This window comes from Carassius auratus, unplaced genomic scaffold, assembly GCF_003368295.1.
Source record: "Carassius auratus strain Wakin unplaced genomic scaffold, ASM336829v1 scaf_tig00012155, whole genome shotgun sequence".
Classification (NCBI taxonomy): domain Eukaryota; kingdom Metazoa; phylum Chordata; class Actinopteri; order Cypriniformes; family Cyprinidae; genus Carassius; species Carassius auratus.
In genome coordinates this window covers 193,259-217,500 of record NW_020524264.1, presented here as the reverse complement: position 1 = coordinate 217,500, position 24,242 = coordinate 193,259, and the positions used below count along the sequence as shown (strand labels likewise).

Sequence of the window (24,242 nt, the reverse complement as noted above, 5' to 3'; positions counted from 1 at the left end):
AGTTCGCAATAAAGCGTAACAGCTTTCTTACCTGCTTCGCCCTCATTGGAAGTGTCGGCGTCGTAAACCGAGTGTGGAGTGCTGCGAGTGTTTATCTCCGGTGAACGCACAAGTCCCGCCCAAACGCGACACAGAATCACAAGACTGCAGCTGAAAGCTTCACCAGACTTTACTGAGGCGGTGGCCGATACCCATAAATTAGTCCTTGTCTGTTATGACCAGTGCAAACTATTAAAATACATGGAATAGCAAGTTATTCATCGTGGAAATATGTCGAATGAGTCATAGGCCTAAAGACTGTGACGTGAATATGATGTTATGGATATGCTACTAATGACAGGTTGCGTAAACTGCTTAGAACAGACCTAAAAAGTTCGTATTTTTCTTTCTTTCTTTTTTTTCTTTCCTTCTTTTAAATCAGTTACAAAAAAAAGTTAGATTGGTCAAATTTGAGTAAATAAATAAAACAGATGGCCCCTTATTTAACTGTTGGTCAAACTTTTTTTTTTTAAGAAAGTGTTAACAAAGTGGCTATGATTTTGCAACAGGCCCTAAGTCCAGCTTCTACTGCTGTTTATATTCAAATATTTGACTCTGAGTATGTAACAATCATAAAACAATTTCCATAAAGGATTTTGTCATTCTTAACATTGCTTCATTTGCCAGACACATGACATCGTCATAGTGTACATTATTGGCGAGCTACAACATTGAACAGATTTCACATGGAAAATCGACTGTCAAATGAAAATGTTAACCGGTTTTAAAAGCATTTAAGTATTATGTGGCATCCTGCTGGATAATGCACCCAACACTATAGACCTACTTTATGACGATTTGTGATGATTAAATGGTCTCTGGGCCAAGCTTGTCATTTATGGCTATAAACCAATGGCAACTGTTCAGTTGTTTTAGGACCAACATAACCATCAGTTAATCTGGTCAGTAAGGAAACATTTTAGTAGGTAGGCTACAGATCTAATAATAGGCTAAATTGTAGGCTATAACCTGTTCTGAAGATATGTAGCTTTTATGATGCAAAAACAATATGACTTAGACTTTGTAAATGACTAATAATATAATTTAAATACATTTACATTTGATAGGACAATCTAATTTCATGTGTCTTGGCGATATTGCAAATTCTGAGAATCATTAATGCCTTTAAATTGGTTAAGTTCATGTTGACTGACATGTTGATCGTTAAGAACCACACGGTGGCGCTAAATACTAAAAGTTTGAGTGTAGTGCTAATCATAATCGACTCCTTGACATCTTCGCGCATCTTTTTGATTGTGCTTGTGAGAGGGACATGAAAAGTGGGTTGCAAACATTTAAAATTACGATAAGCCAGGCCTACTTCAACTCCAATATTTACATGCATTGAATAAGTAAGTAGTACTCCTCTTGGGGACCATCATTTATTCCGCTTGCACAGCTGTCGTGTGTAACCAGAGATCCTGAGCAGGTAGGTGTCCTTAAGGTGGAGGAGAGAGGAGTGCGGAGGGCAGACAGTCGATTGTTTTACAGAATGACTGCCTTCTATTTCCAGCAGTTCAACGATGGAACTTGAAGCGAGAAGAACCTGTTGCGAAGGCACAAGAGACTAAAACGTAGTCTGACGGGAGGAAAGTAGAGAAGACATTTTTTAAGCTTTATCAAAATGCCTTTTTATGGACTATTCGCTCATTTTTATATTTCCATAACACTTGGGAAATTAATTACAGCGGACCTGACTGACTTTTCATGACAAATCCACTGGCGACCCGACTGGACTGCTCTCTTAGGAGCGTGTGCGTAATGGAATCGTTCTTTCGAAAGAAAAAGAATTTAAGGACTGCGGTCAGCCTGACTTTGGTTTTTGCCACTTTACTGATGCTTCAGAAGTTAATAACAGTTGACACGAATTTCAAAGATATCAAAGTCGACGTGAAACGCAAATGGTGTGGCCCCACATGTAAAAGCATAAAGGCTATCGAAAATGCATCAAACGGTGAAGGTTTGCCGCCGGTGGGAAAACCCATGGCAAGAAAATGGGACATGGATACAATTCAGTGTCATGAAAATTCAACCATGAAAACCGAAGCCTGGTTTCGTCGTTTGAGCCCAAGATTTCACGAATTTGTCCTGCACAGACATTGCAGGTACTACCCAATGTTGCTGAATCACCCGGAGAAGTGCAGCGGTGATGTGGATCTTCTGGTCGTGGTCAAATCGGTTATCGAAGAACATGACCGGCGAGAAGCCGTGAGGCAGACCTGGGGAAAGGAGCAAGAAATCCAGGGCTTTAAAATCAAAACTCTATTTTTATTAGGCACTCCAGCCACTGGCAAAGACGCGCGAAATTTACAAGCCCTGGTCCAATATGAAGACCGAACCTACGGGGACATCTTACAGTGGGACTTTATGGACACCTTCTTCAACCTCACCTTAAAGGAGGTGAACTTTCTGAGATGGTTCAACATCTACTGCAGTGGAGTTCCCTTCATCTTCAAAGGGGATGATGACGTTTTTGTCCAGATCAAGAACCTGGTGGAACTAATTGGCTTTCGGGTGGAGGAGAACAGAGTGGAAAACCTCATTGTAGGAGACACCATTTTAGAAGCCAAACCGATCAGAAACCGCCAAAGTAAATATTTCATTCCCAAAGAGTTGTATGATGATCGCTATCCACCTTATTTGGGTGGAGGGGGATTTCTCATGTCTTCTCTGGTGGCCCGCAAGCTCTTTGTGGTTTCTGAGAGCGTGGAGCTTTACCCCATTGATGATGTGTTTTTGGGCATGTGCCTTCAGAAGCTGAAGATCGTGCCCGAGCTGCATCTGGCCTTCCGAACATTTGGGATCATTAAGCGTAAAGTGACTCCTCTGAACCGGGAGCCGTGCTTCTTTCGCAGCCTCATCGTGGTGCACAAACTCGACCCGCAGGAGCTGCTGCAAATGTGGAGGCTTGTTCAAAACGAGGACTTGATCTGCGCCAGACAAGTCGTAATATGATCACTATTTATTAAGACAGAGAAGTTTTTTCTTCTTCTTTTCTTTTTTTGTAAGGAAGGATGATGATTACTTGTGTTATCAACTGTAAAATGTAATAAATCGCAAGTCTTTTTATTATTGTCTTATCTACAGAGAACAACTTCAAACCTAATCAATGCAGTTTTGAATATTACAGTGTGTAAGCCTAATATAGACCTTGCTCAACCATGTTTACTCAAGTGAATATTGGATTTTTTTTTCTTCCAATTATTCTGAACACATACCTTGACTTGGCTAAAAAGATAAAACCCACGGGGGGTTTATATATATAATATATAAATAGAAAAAGATGCCAATTAAACACAAGTGGACCTGACAACATGCTCCAGTGGAGGAACAAAGCATTAGGCTAATGTAAAAGGTAACCTACATACATGTAACACCTATTTTAGCCAACAAATAATGTAATTAATTGATTATATTTATTTACATTTAAAACAATAGCATTTAAAACTCATGCCAGTTGGCCTAACCTGGAAAATGTTTGACTTAGATCAAACATACATTTAAAATGTATTTCTATGCCAATTATGATGCACCAATTCATTAGAAGAATGTTTGAATAATGTCATAAAATGAATGGAGACTGTAGCTTTTAAACACCATAAAGTATGATTAACCTATTCTAAAACATTTAGAATGCATGTTATGCGCTGTTTCACATTCTAAAATCATCTGCACCATCAGCTTTGTATGAGGAACAGTCTGAAATTGAAGTCATTATTCACTGTTTACAGAACTCACTTGAAATGTTCTCTATGGTGTTTCATGTAAGAAAGTAAGTCATACAAGTTTGAAATGACATGAGGGTGAGTAAATGACATTGATCTGCATCATTTCATTTGTGAGTGAATAGCATTTCATGATAAACAGACCACCATCAAAATTTCATTTTTCAGATGTGTTGATTTGGTTTGGTGTTTGTGTCACAATCAAAAAACTTTTACAAAGCTAAATTGTATATTTACATTATTGCATTAGAGTATTTTAACAGATCAAACAAACAAGCATGTGACAAATACATTTAAATTTCAAATATATTTATGAAAACAGCTTCTAACAAGCTACAAAGCAAATATTAGCTTCTGTTGATATCAATGCACATACAGCGGAGGGGCATTGAAATAATGTGTACTGACTGACAATTCAAATTACCATCAGTATACATCTTGTTTCACATGAATGTTTTAAATTGTCTTCATTGCATGTCTAAGAGCAAAAGCTTAATCTGTGCAGACAACATTAAAGTTGTGAACTGCACACCTAAGGAAAATGGAAAGCAGCCAGACTAAAGACTGAACCTATGAAGTACTTTCTAATTGGCTGGTAAATTCATTTATGGTTCCCAAAAATTTTCAGGCATCTCCTCCAGATTACTACGATACGACTCTGCTGTGCCTCTTAATTCTGCTACTATAATTAAATTATATCCAAATGAAAGCAAACAACAAAAAAGCTCTACTCCACAAAAAAAAGAAACAAACAATATATGATATTCTACCATATTCACCTATATATTATCTATATTGTATAGATATTTATACTTTTGCCTGAAAAATTAATACTATTGGGTATGTGTCAGTCATCTCTGCAAACAAATTGACACTTTCAGATCACTTTCAGATCACTCTATCCACTCTGAAATAATTGTTTAGGTTGCTTTATTTAAATCGATAAATAAGTGATATTTAAATATTAGATAAGACATCTCAGTCATGTCACATGAGTGAATCGTGTCTGCATGGGTTGATTTTTGTTATTTATATAATGCATGTCTCAGAAGTGAGCTGTACAAGGAACAGACAATGCATTTTGTCAGCCACAACACTAGAAAACATTCTTAAAAAGAAATGCCTGTGTTGCGATCACTCCAAGAGTTTTAAACTGGTTTGTTTTATTCCGGTATAGCATACTGTTAAAGCCTATTGGGTTGTACCTTGAAAATTCCTTCCCTGAAGTCCCTGGACTCACGTCTCACATAATATTCTGGACTGCATACCAGTCTTCACTATATGCAAATACTTTAAAAAGTGACATTATGGCTAATTTTCAGGCACATGATAATCCTATTCAACTCAAACTGCCTTTATGTTGTTTCATATCTTCTGTCATAACTGGACTAAAGCATTTCATTTCTAACACAGTCAGGAGGACAGCAGTTTGATGCAGATGATACCCAGTGATTTAACACATTACACACTAGACAAAACTGGTAACGTGCCAACAAAACAGGCCAAGAGTTTCTCTAATACTGAAGCAAATGCAAAGACCAAACATGAAATAATAGTCTAAGAGCTTCATCCCTTATGACTCTATTCTCTCAGCAGTGGCTTCATGTATTGGCAACATCTCTGTTCCAAGTCTCTGAGAAGCACCAAGGCAGTTCTGCGACTTGAACCTTTGCTCTCTTCAAGAAAAACAATATTTTGGTTTGTTTGTAAACTAAACGTTGCAAGGTGGCTGCTGCTGGAAATTTAAGTGCATTAATCTGAATCAGATACAATAAGAATCTAAGGTTCAAATCTCTTGAACAGAATTTTTGCTTTCTTTTCAAAAGGCTACTTTTGTATGTTTGGCTGTGCTGCTAACGATGCTTTAAAACCCACCAAATATAAAAGTGCTACAATCATAAAAATGTTCACATACTGCACACCGCACACCACACACACACACACACTAAACAAACAAGTATAAAACAACATAAAACATAAAATTCTCAATTAGATAACAAAAAAATCCAGGTGATTTACCTGAAATGGTAAACAGAGTTAAATACAAACTGCGTTATCTGCTTATAAACCTGTTTTTCAGCATTTAAAAAAAGTATTTTTGTTCACACACACACACACACACACACACACACATTTCAGATATTTTACATTCATTTATGGGTAAATAATAATGTGTGCTTTAAATAATGATGCTGTCCTACAGGGATATTTCTAAATCAGTACAGCAATAAAAGTGCAATAATGCATTATTTGAAACCTGATATAAAGTAGATTTGTGTTTTTTCTCTCTCACAGGAGATTCAGCAAAGGTACTAGAGTTAGCATGTAGTCTGTGTGCTATGCCTGTTGTAGTCGGTGGCTTAAAGTCTGGAGCGTCTGTTGATCCTGGAAGCTGGAGCAGGGATGCGACTGCCTCTGCTCAGCCCTGGAGCCTTGGGCTCGGATATGACCATTGTTGTTTTAGCTATAGCTGTACTGCCTGTTTTTCCTGAAGGCAACACACAAACACCTGAGGAGTTAATGAGAAATGCATTGTGCAATGCTATATAATTTAACCAAAGTAAACAGTATTCAAAATAATACTTTACTGAACAGTCTATTCAGAGGCAGTGTGTGGAGGATGGGGCATTGTGGGACTCTTTGAGGTCACGTGGGGCAGATTTGTACGTTGTGGAAGCTGTGTAGGGCAGTTGGGATCTATAGGGGCTTTATGGGGCAATGTGGGGCAGTAGGGGACAGTGTGGGGTTGTAAAGGTCTTATTGAGGCCAAAGGAGATGAATGATCACCTTGTGCATGTGAGAGAGTGCTCTGCTGTACCGCTCTCCTCCGTGAGTTCTGTTTGCATCCCTCAGTTCCCATGAGGTGAGACTTCCAGCCCTTCAAATACAAGACGTGCACTGTTACACTGCTGTATGAGGAACATCTGTGTGTGAGATTTTAATGCTCACTAAATACTGAAGTTATTCACTCATCATCATGGGTGCTCATGTAAATAATCTCTACCTATGGAGCTGGTTTTAGTCTCAATGAGTGTTTTTACATTCCTAAACCTTAGAAACACAATCTTACACACTGGAAAACCCTTACATCATATCTAGTGATGTTCTGCTATTCGTGACATTTCAGATTCAATGTGTTTCCAGTCAAAGTCAGTAACAACTTATCCATTCCCTAAACCGTTGTTGTTATTGTAAATTAAAATCATTAACTGAATTTTGTTTTGGAAATATAAAGCTAAACAGAAATATTACAAAAATATAAATGACAAAACATTAAAGTACTAAGTCCTTCCAAAACTGAAAATATAAAAATAAAACCCAATTCCAAATATTAATAAACACTATAATAGTATTAAAAAATACTAAAGTAACAGTACCCTGTGCTGATACTAGGGCTGTAAAATGATTAATCCCTATGAATCAAATTCAAAATAAAAGTCTGTTTACATACTATATATGTGTGTGCATTGTGTATATTTATTACGTATATATAAATACACACAAATATGTATAAATCAAAAATATAAATATTTGTATGTATATATATTTTACTTGTATAATTTATATTTATATCATTCTCTTTATCAAAACAAGATTGCCCATATTTTCATGGTTTCAAAACAATGCTAACACTGTATTTCAGGCACAGTGTAACCCTTGCAAAAACAGGTTTATGACAAATTGGATAGTGTATGAGTTTGTGTGGTACATGACGTGAGGCATCATTCATACAACGCTGAATACTTAAAACATTGTTTGTCAGCTGGAGGTGTTACTCCAGGTGACTTTTCAGAGCTGAGAGGTAAAGTATTCTCGAGTGAAAACCTTTCCAGCGTCAGTCGCAGTCATGAGCTCATCTGTATGACGTACAACAGAGAACCAAACCGAGTGTAACAAGAACTTTTCAAGTTATTTATGATGGATATTAAAATTATTTTACAGCTACTGTTGTGGCAGACTGCATTTGTGCACCAGGTGTTTTTCTTTATTATTTTGTTGTTAATGGCACCTTATAGGTGTGTTTGTGTGTGATCTCACCTCCTCTCCTGAGGCGAAGTTTTCATGGCAGAGTGATTACAATTTTCTCCAGAAGTTGGTGCTGACAAAAATAACAAAATAATAAATCCATCACCAGGAACCAAAACTGTTTTCACTCTTTCCCAAACAAATAATGCGGAAATTTCTCTTAAATAGAAATAACACAATAAATCTGCAGGTGTGAAATGTGGATGATTTGTAGTGACCTTCATATGGATTAGCAGATCTGATGATAGAGTGTAATGTCTTATCTTCTTTTTAGGTATAAGAGTGTGACACAAAGGGACCAAAATGAACACTCGCCAAACACCAAATGCAAGTTAAAGAAAGCAAGTAAAAAAAAGTTCCATATTATATCATTCGATATATAGATATTATTTGGGAACTATAAAATAATACAAATGTTTAAATAAACTTACAACATTTATATATATATATATATATATATATATATATATATATATATATATATATATATATATATATATATATTATTTTTTTAAGAAATACATGTGGGGACATGGAATATAAAATATTCCTCTAATTAACTTGATGTGGGAACATACATGCTTTTAGTATTTTCAGTCTTCAGTCTTCTTATACTGTGCCACATAAAAGCAAAGTCTTCAGTCTTCAGTCTTCTTATACTGTGCCACATAAAAGCAAGACTGAACTACCTCCTTTATTTTTGTCAAGAACTGATAAACAAGTATATGATGCACCCAGGAACTGGGACGTATCCCAATACTTGGGCAGGCATAGAGGGAAGTAAGCAACATTAATAAAAGACTCTTCATCTCCACCCGGACTTCCTGTCTATTCATTCCTGATCCAACACTGTCAACATGCATATAGGAGGAAAACACATAATTGTCTGAGCTAGTTTCTGATGTAGCAAATGACTCAATAAGCTGCAGTGTTCATCACAAATGTGCAAGGAAAACTGACACCATTGTAAGGACAAAATCCTTTCCTAGTATTTGTTCATTTTGTCCCCTGGTATCACATTTGTAACAGCACTGACTGTGGTTTCTGGATGAGCATGGAATAAAAATACTGTGCAACCACACCAAGACTCACGATTGCAAGCAGCTCTTTCATGTTCAGTTGCTTATCTCGGGTGAGAGCTTCGGAGCAGAGAGGACACTGGGTGAAATCTCCCTTCCGCTCACACTCAGTCAGGCTCGCAATCTCCACCACCTAACAAATGCACAAACAAATGCATTAGCACACTTTGCAAACTGAGATGTAGTTAAACCAATATGAATTATTTTGAAATATGTCAGCCATGTGCTTGGGTGTGTGTGCACCTGTCTTAATTGAACACAGTGCTGCAGCATCGGGCAGTGTTTCCAGTAGTGCAGGTCGAGTCCATCCTCAGTAAATGACTCTTTCTCCACAGAAAATACCCAGACTAGACAAAACAGCACCTGCATCAAGTCTGATCTGATCTTTCATTTCTCACTCAACATGCTATTAAGATGTTTTCCCAGCAGTACAAAGAGAAACTCATTAAATGAGAGCCTATTAACACTGCACATTATGCTATCCCTTTCCAGATGCCTTGGTGAGATAATATTAGTGCATTTATAACAGCTACACAAGACTTGACTTTGCCAAGTTGGCACTGAATCAGAAACTCACAAATTGAGATTCCACAGACTGGGAGAATTACAAACTGCCTAGTTGAGGAAGTCAATGAAGTGTCAAGAAGTAGTCCTTACTTGTCTGAGTAGTTAGCTACAGATGGTTGGCCTTCTTTCGCATCAGCAGGAACAGACTGGTTTATCTTCTTAACACCTGCTGAAACCAAGGGAAACATAATTAACCATTGCACTCTGCTCAGACTGAATTTCCTGTTTGAGGTTTGCAATCATGTTCCAGTGTTATTTTAATATTACTTATATAATATTGTGCTATTTACTAAAATATGAATGAGCTTTTTCAGTTTTCATTTAAAGTTTAATTGATAACAATCATTCTGATGGTTCAATGTTAAATATATATTTTCAAGCTATTAAACTGGCCTCTCTTGGTTACCAAACAGAAACTGAGGGTTAAGTAGGCTTCACAAACAGGGAGGTTGGTTGGCAACTACAGGCATATTATTTGGTTTTGAGGAAGTGCAATGCGATGCCTGCTTCAGAGTGAATAATGAGAGCATAATGGTCTGGTTCTCACTGTTTTTATCATTTGACTAAAATGACAAGCGAATACAAAGAAGGGCATACATGCATCCAGCTTAAAGACAGAAATAAATATATACTTTATGTGACTATAGCTGGTTTGCCTACAGTAGGTTCTGGTTCATATGTGAGGTTAAGTATCATACGGCAGGTTAAGTTTAAAACATGTGTCATCAGATATTTTGACTGGAAGCCTCAAGACATATTTTTGATCTTTTATATTCTTTCAACTCGACAATTGAACATGTTGACAAGTTAAGCCTTTAAACAAAACAAAAAAGCTTGCAGGCCAAAAGAGTAGCTTGTGCATGATTCGCAGTGTTTGCTACAGTTACATAGGAGTTTATCTTTACTGAGTGTACACAAAGATTCAGCAGCACCAACCCGATTTCATGGCAATTTGTACATATTTTACGAGGTTTCGAATTCGTACGATTTTTGATAAATCGTGCATATTTTACGAGTTCCCCATTTTGTATAAATTCGTATGAATGACCTGCCCCTAAACCTAACCATCATTGAGGTTTAGACAAATCATACAAAATCGCACAAGTGAGGCCGTAAGAATTCATACAAATTAGCCACATTGTAAAATACATGCGAACTGGACATGAGATCGCGTTGGCAGCACACACATACACCAATTTACACACCTGATTTGGTCGACTTCTCAGCTTTTTTCTCAGGTACTTTGGCATTGTCCTTCACTTTCTCCTAAAAAACATATTCACATCTTAATGCATTTACGAATTAATCTATTCACACATTTGATGATGAAGGGCTAAACGTGTTAACAGCGATCCACTCTACAGTCATTCAGTCCAGGAGGTGCAAATGCAACTTTCATATACGAAAATGTTAAATGGCGTCATATGATGCTTTTTTAAAGATCATTATTTTTTGTATTTGGTGTAACAGAATATTGTATGTTGACGTTCAAAAAACACATTATTTTTCAAATACTGTACATTATTGTAGGTCCTCTATTTCCCGCCTTTCTCAAACGCGTCTCAAGCTCGAAAGGGGAAGTATGTATGACAGACATAGCGATAAAACTTGTATGTGTTTGCAGTACACAAGCCACGGACGGTTTAGACAGACGACTCCACTGTGTGACCCTCTCTCTCTCACACACACACACACACACACAACGCGCAAAACTCCACATTTGAACAGTCAGTAGCAATAAATAGTAGTAGTTTAAATACTTAAACTAATAACAAAACATACATACAGTAACTGATTCAGAAGCACCAGATTGTCGTAGAAAAAGTCAGAATTACCTTCTCTCTACTTGCATCTACTTTCTGAAGACCAAATAAAGTGCTTTTGCTTGTGCCTAAAAATACACAGCAAAAAAAATACACACCCTGACATGGGTGCATCAGCACTAACTGTGGTTACTGAAACCACGGCTTCTTTCATTGCGTGAACATTTGGGCAGGATTACGCAAATATTTTCACATAATGAAATAGAGATGTGGGGTTTGTTAGAACGAGCTGTTTTGGGGGGCGTAGCAGAGTCTTAACTTTGATAAAGAATATCTCTTTGGATTTGAGACTTAAGTCTTTGGAACTTTACAGATCTTCTTTATGCACCAAGAGCTTGTAACACTACAAAGAGAAAGGAAAAATATTAAACGCATCATATGACCTCTTTAACACCAGGTGTGAAGAAGATTATATTGTGAGAGCATTAAAAACAAAACAGAAGAAATACAATAGGCCACCTCTGACCACACAACCTACACTGACCTCTTGGTGAGTGAGTCAAAAAAGGTTCTTGTAGAGGATGTTTTTACGTGTGCTGGTGTCATCAGGTGGCAGAAAATTAAATACTGCTTTTCCATGAAGATGGTACAAAGTAAAGCCTGGATGACTCTCACAGAGAGTTCCCACACTGAGGCAGCGCTGTGCTCCAATCCACCTGCCAGAAACTAACACAACATATATCACACACAAATATATTTAATTATGAATGTATTTACATAAAATCAAGTGATTTTAGAATATGCACTACTGTTAAAGCTTTGGGGTCAGCTTTTTATTTTTTTATTTTTTAGTTTGTTTGTTTAAAAGAGTTGAATACTTTTTTCATAAGGATTATTTTATTCATCTAGAATACTGATTTTTATTTAACATGGCTTCTAAAAAATATTAAGCAGCACTGTTTTAAATATGAATAATATATTTTAGTTACATATATTTGTAGTTACATTCTGTAAAACATTTGCATTAGTAAGCATTACATGGACCGGCACCACATTACCTTACAGAATGTATGTTACACCCATACATTCCTGGTCGTAGATTGCATTCCTCTCAGTCAAACTTGTTGGTTGTTCCTCAAACACATCTAAGATCTATGGGTGATAAGGCTTTCTCTTTCTATGCTCCTGTCCTTTGGAATTCTCTGCCTCTTGAACTTAGGGATGCTCAGAATTATGATGTTTTTAAAATTCAATTAAGACTTATTTTTTCAAACTTGCATTTGCTTGCTGATTTAGTTTAGTTGTTTATTGTATTGATTATATTATGTTCAGCGCTTTGAGAAGCTGCTTTTAAAGGCGCTTTATAAAATAAAGTTTATTATTATTATTATTATTATAGTCACAGTATTTGCCCCTCACTTTCTCTTTTACGTTCTCTATACACAGATCCCATTCATCTGCCCCTAGGCTCTGGATCTCTCATTTTAATTACAGGAAACCCAATCGCTTCTCTGCTGTGCCCTGAAGCCCATCTCATCTCCTAGGAAACCAGCAGGCAGAAGGCATTTAGCAGCCATCCCTGCATGTAACCTACAGCAACCATTTCATGGGAGATCATCAACAAACAGACCAAACTAACAGAAAGACGCAATAAATATTTAAGAGGACATTTAGGGGGTTGATTCATTGTTGATTATTGTAAAAAAAAAAAAAATTCTGTTAATGTCTGTTAAGTTATTCCAAACTTCTATGACTTTTTACCTACACAACACAAGCGTACGTACTATAACCAGCAAATCTTTTTTTATTTTTTAAAGTCAACAAGTGGACCATTTGACTACTCAAATCATATAGGTTTTAAATAACATGAGCGTGTATTAATGATGAAATAAGAATTCTGTCCAATACAGATAAGATGATAATTATTGTAATGTTATGGCCAATAACAATAAATAGTCAATATTAAAATTTTCCACTATTTAGCTAATTTGGCACTAAAGACTAAAAACTCAAATCAATAATTTTATATTCTACAAGTGAATTTAGGTCATACAAAAACATAAAATTACAATATGAAAAGTGGATGTGTATGTTGATATTTATTAAAGATTACTTCTAACTGTATTGTTAAATGTTTAGTAATTATATTAATTATATATCATTTACTCTCTAACATTGCCTGAGAACAGATATGATACTATTACCCACCCAGTTAAACCATGTGGAGACTTCAGGCCACCTAGGTGTGGTGACCTAAACCTTCCAACTAACAAACAAAACCAGAAGAAGCTGTTATTTTAAAATAACAAAGCCCAGCTGGAACATAGACAGAAACCTCACCGTGCAATTTGCAGATCCTAGTGAAATTTCACAGTCTTTGTTGCAACAGTGACACAAGTTTGCATTGCAAATATACTTTCAACTGCACAGGTAGTAAAAGAAAAACTAAATAAAAAGAGAAAACACTGTCTTTAAACAAGAACCTGGAGAAAATAAGACCTTAAGGAACTGTAATTTTAACAGCTTAACCACTTTGTATAACTAACTGCTGGAACAGAGAGTTAGAATGAGACAGTGCTTGGATGATTTTCATAAACTATGCCATGGATATGCAACTGGCTGTCAGAAGAGCCCTTTCAAGAAACTAATGGTACCAGACATTACGTAGGATCGACTGCACCCTCTCTGTCATACAAAGACCACTTTGTTTCAGTCTAATGAAGCCCTCAAGAATCTTAGTGAAAGTTGGGCGAATGAAATTAACCTTCATATCCCAACAGAAAAGTTACATTTGTGATATTTTGGCCTTAAAAACCCAAATATCAAATATTTGTGTGTGTGGTCTTCGATGCTAAAGCATAGTTTGGATTTGTACATGCACCCAACTGCAAACATTCACCACCACAGCAGGCACCTAATGCCAGTCGGTGTGTGTGCGCTCAGACTAGTACATAACCATTCATGTATCATCAATAAATCTAACCAGCCATTTGAATATTTGCAACATAATACTTTAAAGCTGTAGCTTAAAAAAATCTTCTTTAAACTTCAAGCTTACAGCTAGACAGAAGAGAAAGCCACTGGGTTGACACCCAGTGAGATCATCTCAGAAATAGTTGAAGTTGGGCCAGTACCTGAATGACGTTGTCGAGGGTGAAGCCAGATTCCTTGGTGCCCAGCTGTTCTAGAAGCTTCTCCAGCAGTTCCAGTCTGATCAGCGCCAGTCTAGTGGGTAAACTGCTCTGCACGGGCCTCACAAGCTCCACAGGAACACTCTGCAGAGCTCTCACCACCTTAAATAAAGCCATTTCCTGCCAAAATTAACATGCAACAAGTTATAGTTATAAAACAAACGTTTTCTAACTCACTTATAAATTCTCAAAAATATATTGAAAATATATATATTTCTGCGATTTTATTGCCGGATAGAAGATGGCAGGTTGCTGTACATTTGGTAATAAGCATTTTTACTGCTAGTTGTTCTATTGTTATTAGTGGGCAGCATAATAACTATAATTGCTGAGCATCTTACCACAAAAAGATAAAGTAAAAACCAAAAACAATATTGGTATACTGGTAAATAATTGTCCTGCTGGGAGGGGAACTGAGTGCTAAGTCTGAGATTCTTAATGCTCTTGACTGGGTTTTCATTAAGGCTATCTCAATTTTCCTTCTACTCTGACAAGTCCAGCATGAGGCTGCTATCAGCACACTTTACACTTTACTTTTGGGATTATGTTGTGCAGATGATGAGCAGTTTGTGGTTTCCTCCAAACATGGTTGGAATTGAGAAACACCAGACCAGAGAATCTTGTTTCTCTCAGTCTTTTTTGTTTTGTTTTTGCAAATGCTAAGTAAATATTAAAAATGTGTTTCATTTGTCTTCACTTAGGAGAGGATTGAGTCTTGTCAAACTGGCATAAAGCCCAGATCGTTGGAGTGTTGCAGTGATGTTTGTCCTTCTGTAGATTTCTCCTATCTCTACATATAATCATGGAGCTCAACTAAAGTGACCATCAGGTTCTAGGTCACCACACTAACCAAAGCCCTTCTCCATGGATTGCTCAGTTTGACCAGGAGGCCAGCTCTAGTTAAGAGTCCTAGTTGTTCAAAACTTCTTCCATTAACGGTAACGTAGACCACATGCTTATGTGAACCTTCAATGCAGCAGAATTTTTCTTAACTCTTCCAAAGATGTGTGACTTGATGCGATCCTATTTCTGAGCACTTCAGGCAGTTTTTTTTTTTTTTTGACCGCAGGGCTTGGATTTTACTACAATATACAATATCAGCTGTTAGAACTTTTTTGAGAGTTGTGCAAATTATACCCATTCAATTGAATATATCACGGTTTAACTTCACACAAAGGGTAGTAACATTTGCCTTAGGCTAAATCTTGCCAAATAGTCAGGTACACCCAAATACACTGCCAATGGCTGCTGTCACTCTTGTCACTGTGGACGCCCTTTTAGACAAAAAAGATGTCAATGATTTTATGTTAGTTCTAGAAGAAGGGTTGAGAATTATTTTTTTAAGTACTTTAAACAATAATGTGTGATTATAATTTATCATAATATTGGATTGTATATGATTTATAATATTCTACAGTAATGATATCAGAGTACATCATCAAATTATTCATAAAAAGGTGTTGAGATAGTGAATTGTGATAGTGATGGTGGAAAAAGTAATCAAAGACCCTTTGATTACTTTTTCCACCATCCAGAAGCATGAGTCACAAATGTCTTTATTCATACAGTCCAAAATACCACAAAGTTTTCCCACACAACGCTGAAAGACACAACCTGTCAATCAACAGCCAAAACCAACACAAAACAATGTCAGTCACAGGCCACTTTAAAACATCAATTTTCCAGGAACCTGTAACAGCCCCATCCTTATCACATAAAGAGCATGATGACTTTCACAAGATAAGGTACCTCAGCCTTTCTTTCACATCATATTTATCTGAACAACAAGTTGATCTGTCTGGGTCACATTCTACAGCCTTTTAAATACTGTATGCATTTTATATTTCTTATAAACAATTTGCAACATTTTACACTTTGGTTGTACCACTGGTTATTAGTATGTATAAAATAGAGTACATTTACATGCACAGTTATAATGGAGCTACAGAAGGGTCAACAGTAGTCAGATTAACATACAGGTGCATCTCAATAAATTATGAATGTAACAATTTTTTTTACAAAAACCGACCAATTCACTATCTCAACAAATTAGAATACTTCATAAGACCAATAAAAAAAAAAACATTTTTATTGAATTTCTGGAAAGTATGTAATTTTACTGTACTCAATACTTGGTAGGGGCTCCTTTTACTTTAATCACTGCCTTAATTCAGCGTGTCATGGAGGCGATCAGTTTGTGGCACTGCTGCGGTGGTATGGAAGCCCAGGTTTCTTTGACAGTGGCCTTCAGCTCTACTGCATTTTTTGGTCTCTTGTTTCTCATTTTCCTCTTGAAAATAGCCCATAGATTCTCTATTGGTTTCAGGTCTGATGAGTTTGCTGGCCAGTCAAGCACATCAACACCATGGTCATTTAACCAACTTTTTGTGCTTTTGGCAGTGTGGGCAGGTGCCAAATGCTGCTGGAAAATTAAATCAGCATCTTCAAAAAGCTGGTGAGCAGAAGGAAGCAGGAAGTGCTCCAAAATGTCTTGGTAAATGGGTGCAGTGACTTTGGTTTTCAAAAAACACAATGAACCAACACCAGCAGATGACATTGCACCCAAAATCATCACAGACTATGGAAACTTAACACTGGACTTCAAGCTATGAGCTTCTCCACCCTTCCCCCAGACTCTAGGACCTAGGTTTCCAAATGATATACAAAACAAAGAGGACTTTGGCAATAGTCCAGTTCTTCTCCTTAGCCCAGGTAAGACACTTCTGACGTTGTCTGTGGTTCAGGAGTGGCTTAACAAGAGGAATACGACAACTGTAGCCAAATTCCTTGACACGTCTATGTGTGGTGGCTATTGATGCCTTGACCCCGGCCTCAGTTCATTCCATGTGAAGTTCACTCAAATTCTTGAATCGATTTTGCTTGACAATCTTCATAAGGCTGAGGTTCTCTCGGTTGGTTGTGCATCTTTTTCTTCCACACTTTTTCCTTCCACACAACTTTCTGTTAACATGCTTGGATACAGCACTCTGTGAATGGCCAGATTCTTTGGCAATGAATGTTTGTGGCTTACCCTCCTTGTGAAGGGTGTCAATGATTGTCTTCTGGACAACTGTCAGATCAGCAGTCTTCCCCATGATTGTGTAGCCTAGTGAACCAAACTGAGAGAGAGAAACCTTTGCAGGTGTTTTGAGTTGATTAGCTGATTGGCATGTCACCATATTCTAAATGTGGTCAGTAACTGACTACTTTTTATTTTATTTTAGAGAACACTGAATTGGATAAAAATGTAATATATGCCCTTGAATATTTTTTACTAAAATAAAAATTTTAACGACTAGCTGTCCCTGCTAAAAGACCATTTTGTCAACTTTTAGGACTACAATACAATGTAGAAGCTCACATAGCTAATAGGTATGGATGGGAAGTAGTGCTAGGAGGTATACCAGTTCATTCCAAACACAGGTGTTTATGTTCCTTATTATATTAATTTTTTTAATACCGCAATACCAGTCTATGTCATTTAAATAACATTCGGAAAGTGACACTGTTTGAGAGGGGCTTCTTTTCACTGTTGCACTGTGGTGAGGGAACAGCTGTATTCTTAACTAAGCATGAAAGTTCTGAAATTGAAGCAGTAGAACGTGATGACACAGAGGAACTCTTCCAAAATATACACATTGACTGCCACAAATATCAACCGCCTGCTGCCATCAGGCTCCCACGTCTCTCACACACTGGCTCAGTTGGAAGATGTCGCAAGTACTGCCCCATGAGTGCAAGGTCTGACTCATCCTGCGCAGTGTCGCCTCTCTCGGCTTCTTGTTTTGTGCAGTGAGGGGCTTTCAATTGGCCATACCGCAGCAGACTATTTGAATACAAAACAGCGTTTCCAAGCACCTGTTGCTTACTGACTGTTTGGATTTATAAAATGAAATATGAGCATAGTTTGTCTTTCAGTCCCATAATGCACCGCCAAAGCGTTTAGCTCAACTTCCATAGGAATTAATTGAAAACGTTCGGTCCGCTGAGCTTGATACGTGACACCCTCATATACAATGAAACCGGTAACATTTTGAAAAATACTGTGATATAAAGTTTTGGCACTAATGGGAATCCACAAAACTCTCTTTATGAGTCCTTTATAAGTGTTTTGTGGCCAGACTCGTTTCTGAAATTACATTGCATCAGACAAAAATTTGGCAGATTGAAATGAGGAAATTTTATAGTAGAGTAACGGTAAAAGATAAGATATCTATTCATGCTAACAGAAAACCAGAAATATTTGACCAGTTCACTATAAAGTTCACCTTATATAATGCCTTGAGACAGTCTTTCAGACATTCACTCCCAGTCATCTATGAAGATTGTCAGCAAGTCAGGTCATCATGGCATGCTAAGAATAGTTTTTCTTGTCAACTGGATATGTTTTCCTGTTGACTCAAATAGCTCCAGGAGTTGCTTCATTGCAGATGTATAAAGATAAAGTGTTTCAAAAGTCTACTGACCTGTATGAAGGTAATAGCTAGCGTTCTCAGTCTTTGGGTTGATTCTCTGGTCCCGGAGTGCAGATTATTCCAAGTCTGTTCCACACAGTGACTGATCTCAGATTTGCCCAGCTGGTGGTTGGGAATAAACTCACTCAGAATCATTCGAAACAGATTCAGAGATGCAAGAAACACTTAAAATGCTAAACAAATAGAGACAGTTATTACTTTACACATTAAAATTCATATGCAAGGTTTATATTTAGAGTCTATATGGTGCTTATAAAAAACTGCTTCTGTGTACCCATTATAAATGACCATGTAACCAAAGAAAAATAGAGAATATTATATTTTAAAATGTATTCATTAACACTGCATTCTATTAACATTCTATTTTACAACCATCTGGAAAAATAATTTCTCAGAATTTCGGTTTTAAGGTGCAATTAAACATAGAAGCCATTTAAGAAACCGCCTAAAATCTTTACAGCAACACATGGCGCAAAGTAACGCCAACAGGTCAGCTAAAGCACACAGTTAAATGCTGTGCTGTGTTAGTTTAGCCAAACAACCGTGGTGAGGGGGTCACTGGAATGTGTCCAGTAGTGGGCACATTGTTCAGACTCTCAGTGCAACCATTTAGAACAGTTTAGAATGAAACTCTTAAAGGCCACGACTTTTACTCTGGGTGATTTATCTAAGGACTGACAGGATAATAAAAAAAACAGCTGTAACAACACAACCACAAATATCCATGCACTTTGAGAATGCGTTTTAAATGCAGATTGATCCATTTACATGCAAAAAACAGCTAAACGTAGATACACATTAAACTCAATGTCATGGCAAATTGAAAAAAAAAACCTTGATCTGTAAGAGCCTGAGGTCAGTGCAAAAAATATATGAACAAAAAAAACTACTTTTATAATACTTTTATATTAGTATATTATATTTACTTATATTACTTTACTTTTATAATAGCCACACATACAAAATGTACGTTATGCAACACTGATTATTTTAATTTAATGAAATGAAATTGAAAATTAATTATATATATTTTAGAAGTTTATATATGTATATATGTATATATATATATATATATATATATATATATATATATATATATATATATATATATATATATATGTATATATATATATATATATATATATATACATATATATATATATATATATATATAAAATTTATAAAATATATATATTTTTTTTTTTTCAAATTTCAATATATATGTTATTAGATTTTTTTTTGCCTATAATATTTATCTGTTTTGTTCATGCACATTTATAACAAACAGTTACAGACTGTGATCCTAAAATTTGTTTTGGTTGATCAATGTCAAGAATATTTCATACATGTCACTGCAGGAAGTAAAGAAAACAAATACTGTATACTAAATTTATCAACAAGGAAAAAGGTTTTAAATATTTCCTTTAGTAGATGGTTTGTATATCTTTCATTTTAATCAGTTGCTTCCCTTATATCAGAAAGGATCAGATTGTAAAATTTTTACAATTTTAATATTACAATTCACAGTAAAGTTACTCTCTAAAACCAATTCATTCTCTAATTCAGTGATTTTGAGTGCTATTTTTGTCCATCTCCTCCCCCTCATACCCGCTCTTAGCAGAAAATCCATTCTATCAGTCTCCCTGAAGCTAAGTTCCCCCTTGGGAGAGATAAGCTAAGATTTATGCTACATTTGTTGCTGTGTAACTTCTACAGATAATCCACAATACTAGACAGAACAGGACACCTGCTAAACAGTTACAACTACAGTATCAGTCGTGCAGATGGTGCCATTCTGTCTTCAGTCTGAAACCAAATTGAAAGGATGGGAACATGAGAGAAATTAGAAAGAGAGGGTCATAGTAAGAAAGAGACTAGGAGAGGCTGAGAAATAATAGAAGGGGGTGATAAAATCGGAGAAAAAGACTGGGCAAAATAAAGATAAGAGTGGGAGTTCTCGTACAGATGACACTTTATCTGTGAGAGCTTTCTTGCAGAGGAACACAGCTGCTCTCGTCATGCTCCGCAGTTCTGCTTTTGGGGTTCCAGGTGGAACCTCCATCAGTTTCTTGTAGACTGCCAGCAAAGCATCCTCCCTGTAGGACCACGTCTTGGAAAAGGCCCCTGCCACCTTAGAGAGAAAGACTGAGAAAGAGAAAGTGAGGAGCACATTCCACAAACAGCACGCAAACAGAATACACAAGCTGACCATTTGACCTTTGTCATGTAGAGTTTGCCTAGTGCTGTGAGACAGTAAACAACAGTTATAGATGGACATTACAGTGAACTGTTAAATACTTAAAGGGATAATTCCCCCAAAACCTTCAATTCTGCAATATTTAACTAAACTTCATGTTGTTCCAAACCAACTAGACTTTTTCCAACTTGTGAATCAGACATGTATGATTTGCAAACAAATAATTTAGACCTGGTTTGTAAATACTCGGATAAAATCAACCGACTGGAGGCTGTAAATGTTGGGTGTCTCACCAGACTTTCTCCATAGATGTCGACGGGAAGACTGGCCTCTCTCTGAGCTTTCTCTGTTAACGGTTCTGGTTGTCCCGAGGCCCCATAATTTTTGCACATTCTGTCACAAGCAGAAATATAAATACTTTACTGTTGAGGGTTTATTTCACACGGGAAGCATAGATCCACAACCAACCAGCCATTTCCAATCTCTATCTGTGTTCTCATCTTACGTGTTATTTCAATGATTTTTAACAGAATGACCTCCATAAGAACGAAAATTAAAGGTCCACTAAGAATGTCTAAGTCATCTGACACAGTCAAATAACCCCTTGATAATTATATTCTTAAATATAAATAAAAAAATCTTTTTTAGGATTCTTAAATGCATAGAAAGCATTTATTTGAAAAGGAAGTCTTCCTTATTATTAGAAATGCCTTTACCACCACTTTTCTTCACAAAACAATTAATTACTATATATGCTATATATAATATATCACATATACATACATATATATATATATATATATATATATATATATATATATATATATATATATATATATATATATATATATGTGTGTATATATATATGTGTGTATATATATATGTGTGTATATATATATATATATATATATATATATATATATATATATATATATATATATATATATATATATATATATATATATATATCAGGGTTTCCGTTGTCCGGTAATTGCCGGACATTGGCCGGAAAAAAAATGAAATGTCCGACAAAATTAAATCTCTCCGGTCAAATTGTCCGAATATAATTGCCTAATAATCCCGCCCCCTAAAATAAGCCAAAAAAATAAATAAATAAATAAAAACGGGTTCCCCTTTCATCTCTGTTTCAGCGCTTTTCTGGGCACTGAGGACAGCGACTCAGTAGCCTACCTGAATTTAATGTGTAATTAGCATAGGTAAAAAAAAAATTCGTTTTAAATTGTTCAAAAGACATTTCAAGCTTTCTTAAGATATATTTCATGTCTGTGAGGCCTACGCTGAGTTTCGTTAAATTAGGATGAGATGCACTCCAGTTCACTAGCAATGCAAGTGGCCGCGAGGGCGCCTGCATGATTAGGCCTGTCGTCTGCTATATTTGCTTCTTATGTATTAAATCCAGGCAATTGGTTGATAAAAAAATTATTAAAATTAAGATACAATTTATACAAAACGAAATTCACTTCAAAAAAGTATTTCTACTAAACAAAACTTAATTAAGTGGTCAAAATCATGTCTGACTCGCTCCATGTCTCTCGATATTGCGCATCTTATCTTACTCGTGCGGTTCACTTTTCATAATCAACATAAATTAAAAAATAACATTATAATATTTTAACAAATATTAAACTAAATAAGCTTATTTAATGGCTACAACATGTATAGTAGACCTAGAATCTCTATTTGTACAAATTGCTGCACATTCATTTCATTCTGAATTTTGCACACATAAGTTGAAAGGCATTTGTTTGTGCATGCATGTAAAACATATCTGCAACTTTTATCAAGTTCACTGATAATTATGCGTGCATTTATGAATTATTATATATGTTTTTTTTTTTCGTCTATTTGAAAGTTAGGCTAATAAACATGTTGCATTCAGCCGCCTGATTAGGTCATTTTTTACGTTACATAGCCTGCCTCCAGTTTTCCTCACCTTGACTAATTAAGAGGCGATACTTGACCGGCATATCGTCAAAATGTCCGGAAAAGGAAACCTCACCATTTTTTTCTAGCGGAAACTCTGATATATATATATATATATATATATATATATATATATATATATATACTGACCTCATTTTAATGTTAAAAAATGTCTTCAAGAAGTGTGTAAACATTTCGACCTCTGGCATGGTTTAGGACTGTACTACGGTAGTAGCACAAAAATTGCACACTTCACCATTAGACCCTTTAATTAAATCTTGAAACGTAAAACTCTCTGGCTAATGCAAATCCCTGACAAGTATGTTAAGCCACACACGTTTAGATAATGAATCTACAAAGAGCCTTGTGTAAGTGAAGAATGAGCTACATCGGTGGAAAGAAACAGAAGCAGTGTTTCGTCATGGGAGACTAAGGATTACAGCAGAACTTATCCTTGAAACAAGCATTTCTGATAAGATATAATAATGAACAAGAAAAAAGGGGACACCAGTAATGCATTAGAACAATAAAATCATTATGTTTCTGTATTTATTCTGTGTACATCAAGACTTACATCTAGCTTGGGGACGTGAGGAGGAGCGAGGGGTGTTGGGGCGACTGTATATTTGGGGCAAGCGGTTTTTGAAGTGTCCTGCTCATTTGTCTTCTCCACATGTTGCCTCTGTCTTCTCTTCCTGGGTGAGTCTGCTGGATGAGGACGTCTCTTTCCGTGTCCCAAAACGTAGAGAGGGAAAATCAGAGATTGAAAGCTCGGTTAATGTCTGAGTCATTTATTGTCTGCTGTATATATATGTCTCTTGGCTTCAGACGAGTAAAAAGCGAGCAGCTGATCTCAGGAGAACCAGCACAATCACTATTCAGCTGGGAAACTGTCATATCACAGTACTAATCTCACTGGAGCTGGAGGCCCTCACAACACAAGAGATGCATTATTCATGCATTTATCGCAGGAGAAGAAATTTAGAGAGGCATACAGGAATATTTTCACAGGAATATATATTTTCAGCAGCCAATACTCAAGTCTTCAGTGTGACACGTTCCCTCAGATATCATTCTAATATGCTGATTTTGTGTTTAAGAAACATTCCTTATTATCAGTGTGCTCCTTAATATTTTTGTGGTAACCATGATTCTTTTTAAAAGGATTCTTTGATTAACAGAATGCTCGAATCATTTTTTTGTAACATTGCAAATACCTTTACTGTCACTTTTGAT

At 36.3% G+C, this 24,242-nt stretch overlaps 2 protein-coding genes and 1 pseudogene across 2 annotated transcripts in view; 1 reads left to right on the top strand and 2 right to left on the bottom strand.

The window, feature by feature from the left end:
• Positions 1-161, bottom strand: part of LOC113073452 (UPF0688 protein C1orf174 homolog) — a 3,407-nt gene extending 3,246 nt beyond the window's left edge. Inside the window, exon 1 of the mRNA XM_026246352.1 lies at positions 32-161. Coding sequence (XP_026102137.1) covers positions 32-46 — 15 coding nt within the window. The 5' untranslated portion in view covers positions 47-161. The remainder of the gene's footprint in view (positions 1-31) is intronic.
• Positions 162-1,318: 1,157 nt separating this feature from the next.
• Positions 1,319-3,860, top strand: LOC113073451 (UDP-GlcNAc:betaGal beta-1,3-N-acetylglucosaminyltransferase 7-like). Its single transcript, XM_026246351.1, has one exon. The coding sequence runs from the start codon at positions 1,747-1,749 to the stop codon at positions 2,992-2,994; it is 1,248 nt and encodes a 415-aa protein (XP_026102136.1). The 5' UTR covers positions 1,319-1,746; the 3' UTR covers positions 2,995-3,860.
• A 138-nt stretch (positions 3,861-3,998) lies between these two features.
• Positions 3,999-24,098, bottom strand: LOC113073457 (centrosomal protein of 104 kDa-like; annotated as a pseudogene).
• Positions 24,099-24,242: the final 144 nt, after the last annotated feature.

What these genes read in the sequence shown, in the direction of transcription:
- LOC113073451 (XM_026246351.1), top strand. Translation starts at nt 1,747, where the DNA reads ATGACAAATCCACTGGCGACCCGACTGGACTGCTCTCTTAGGAGCGTG.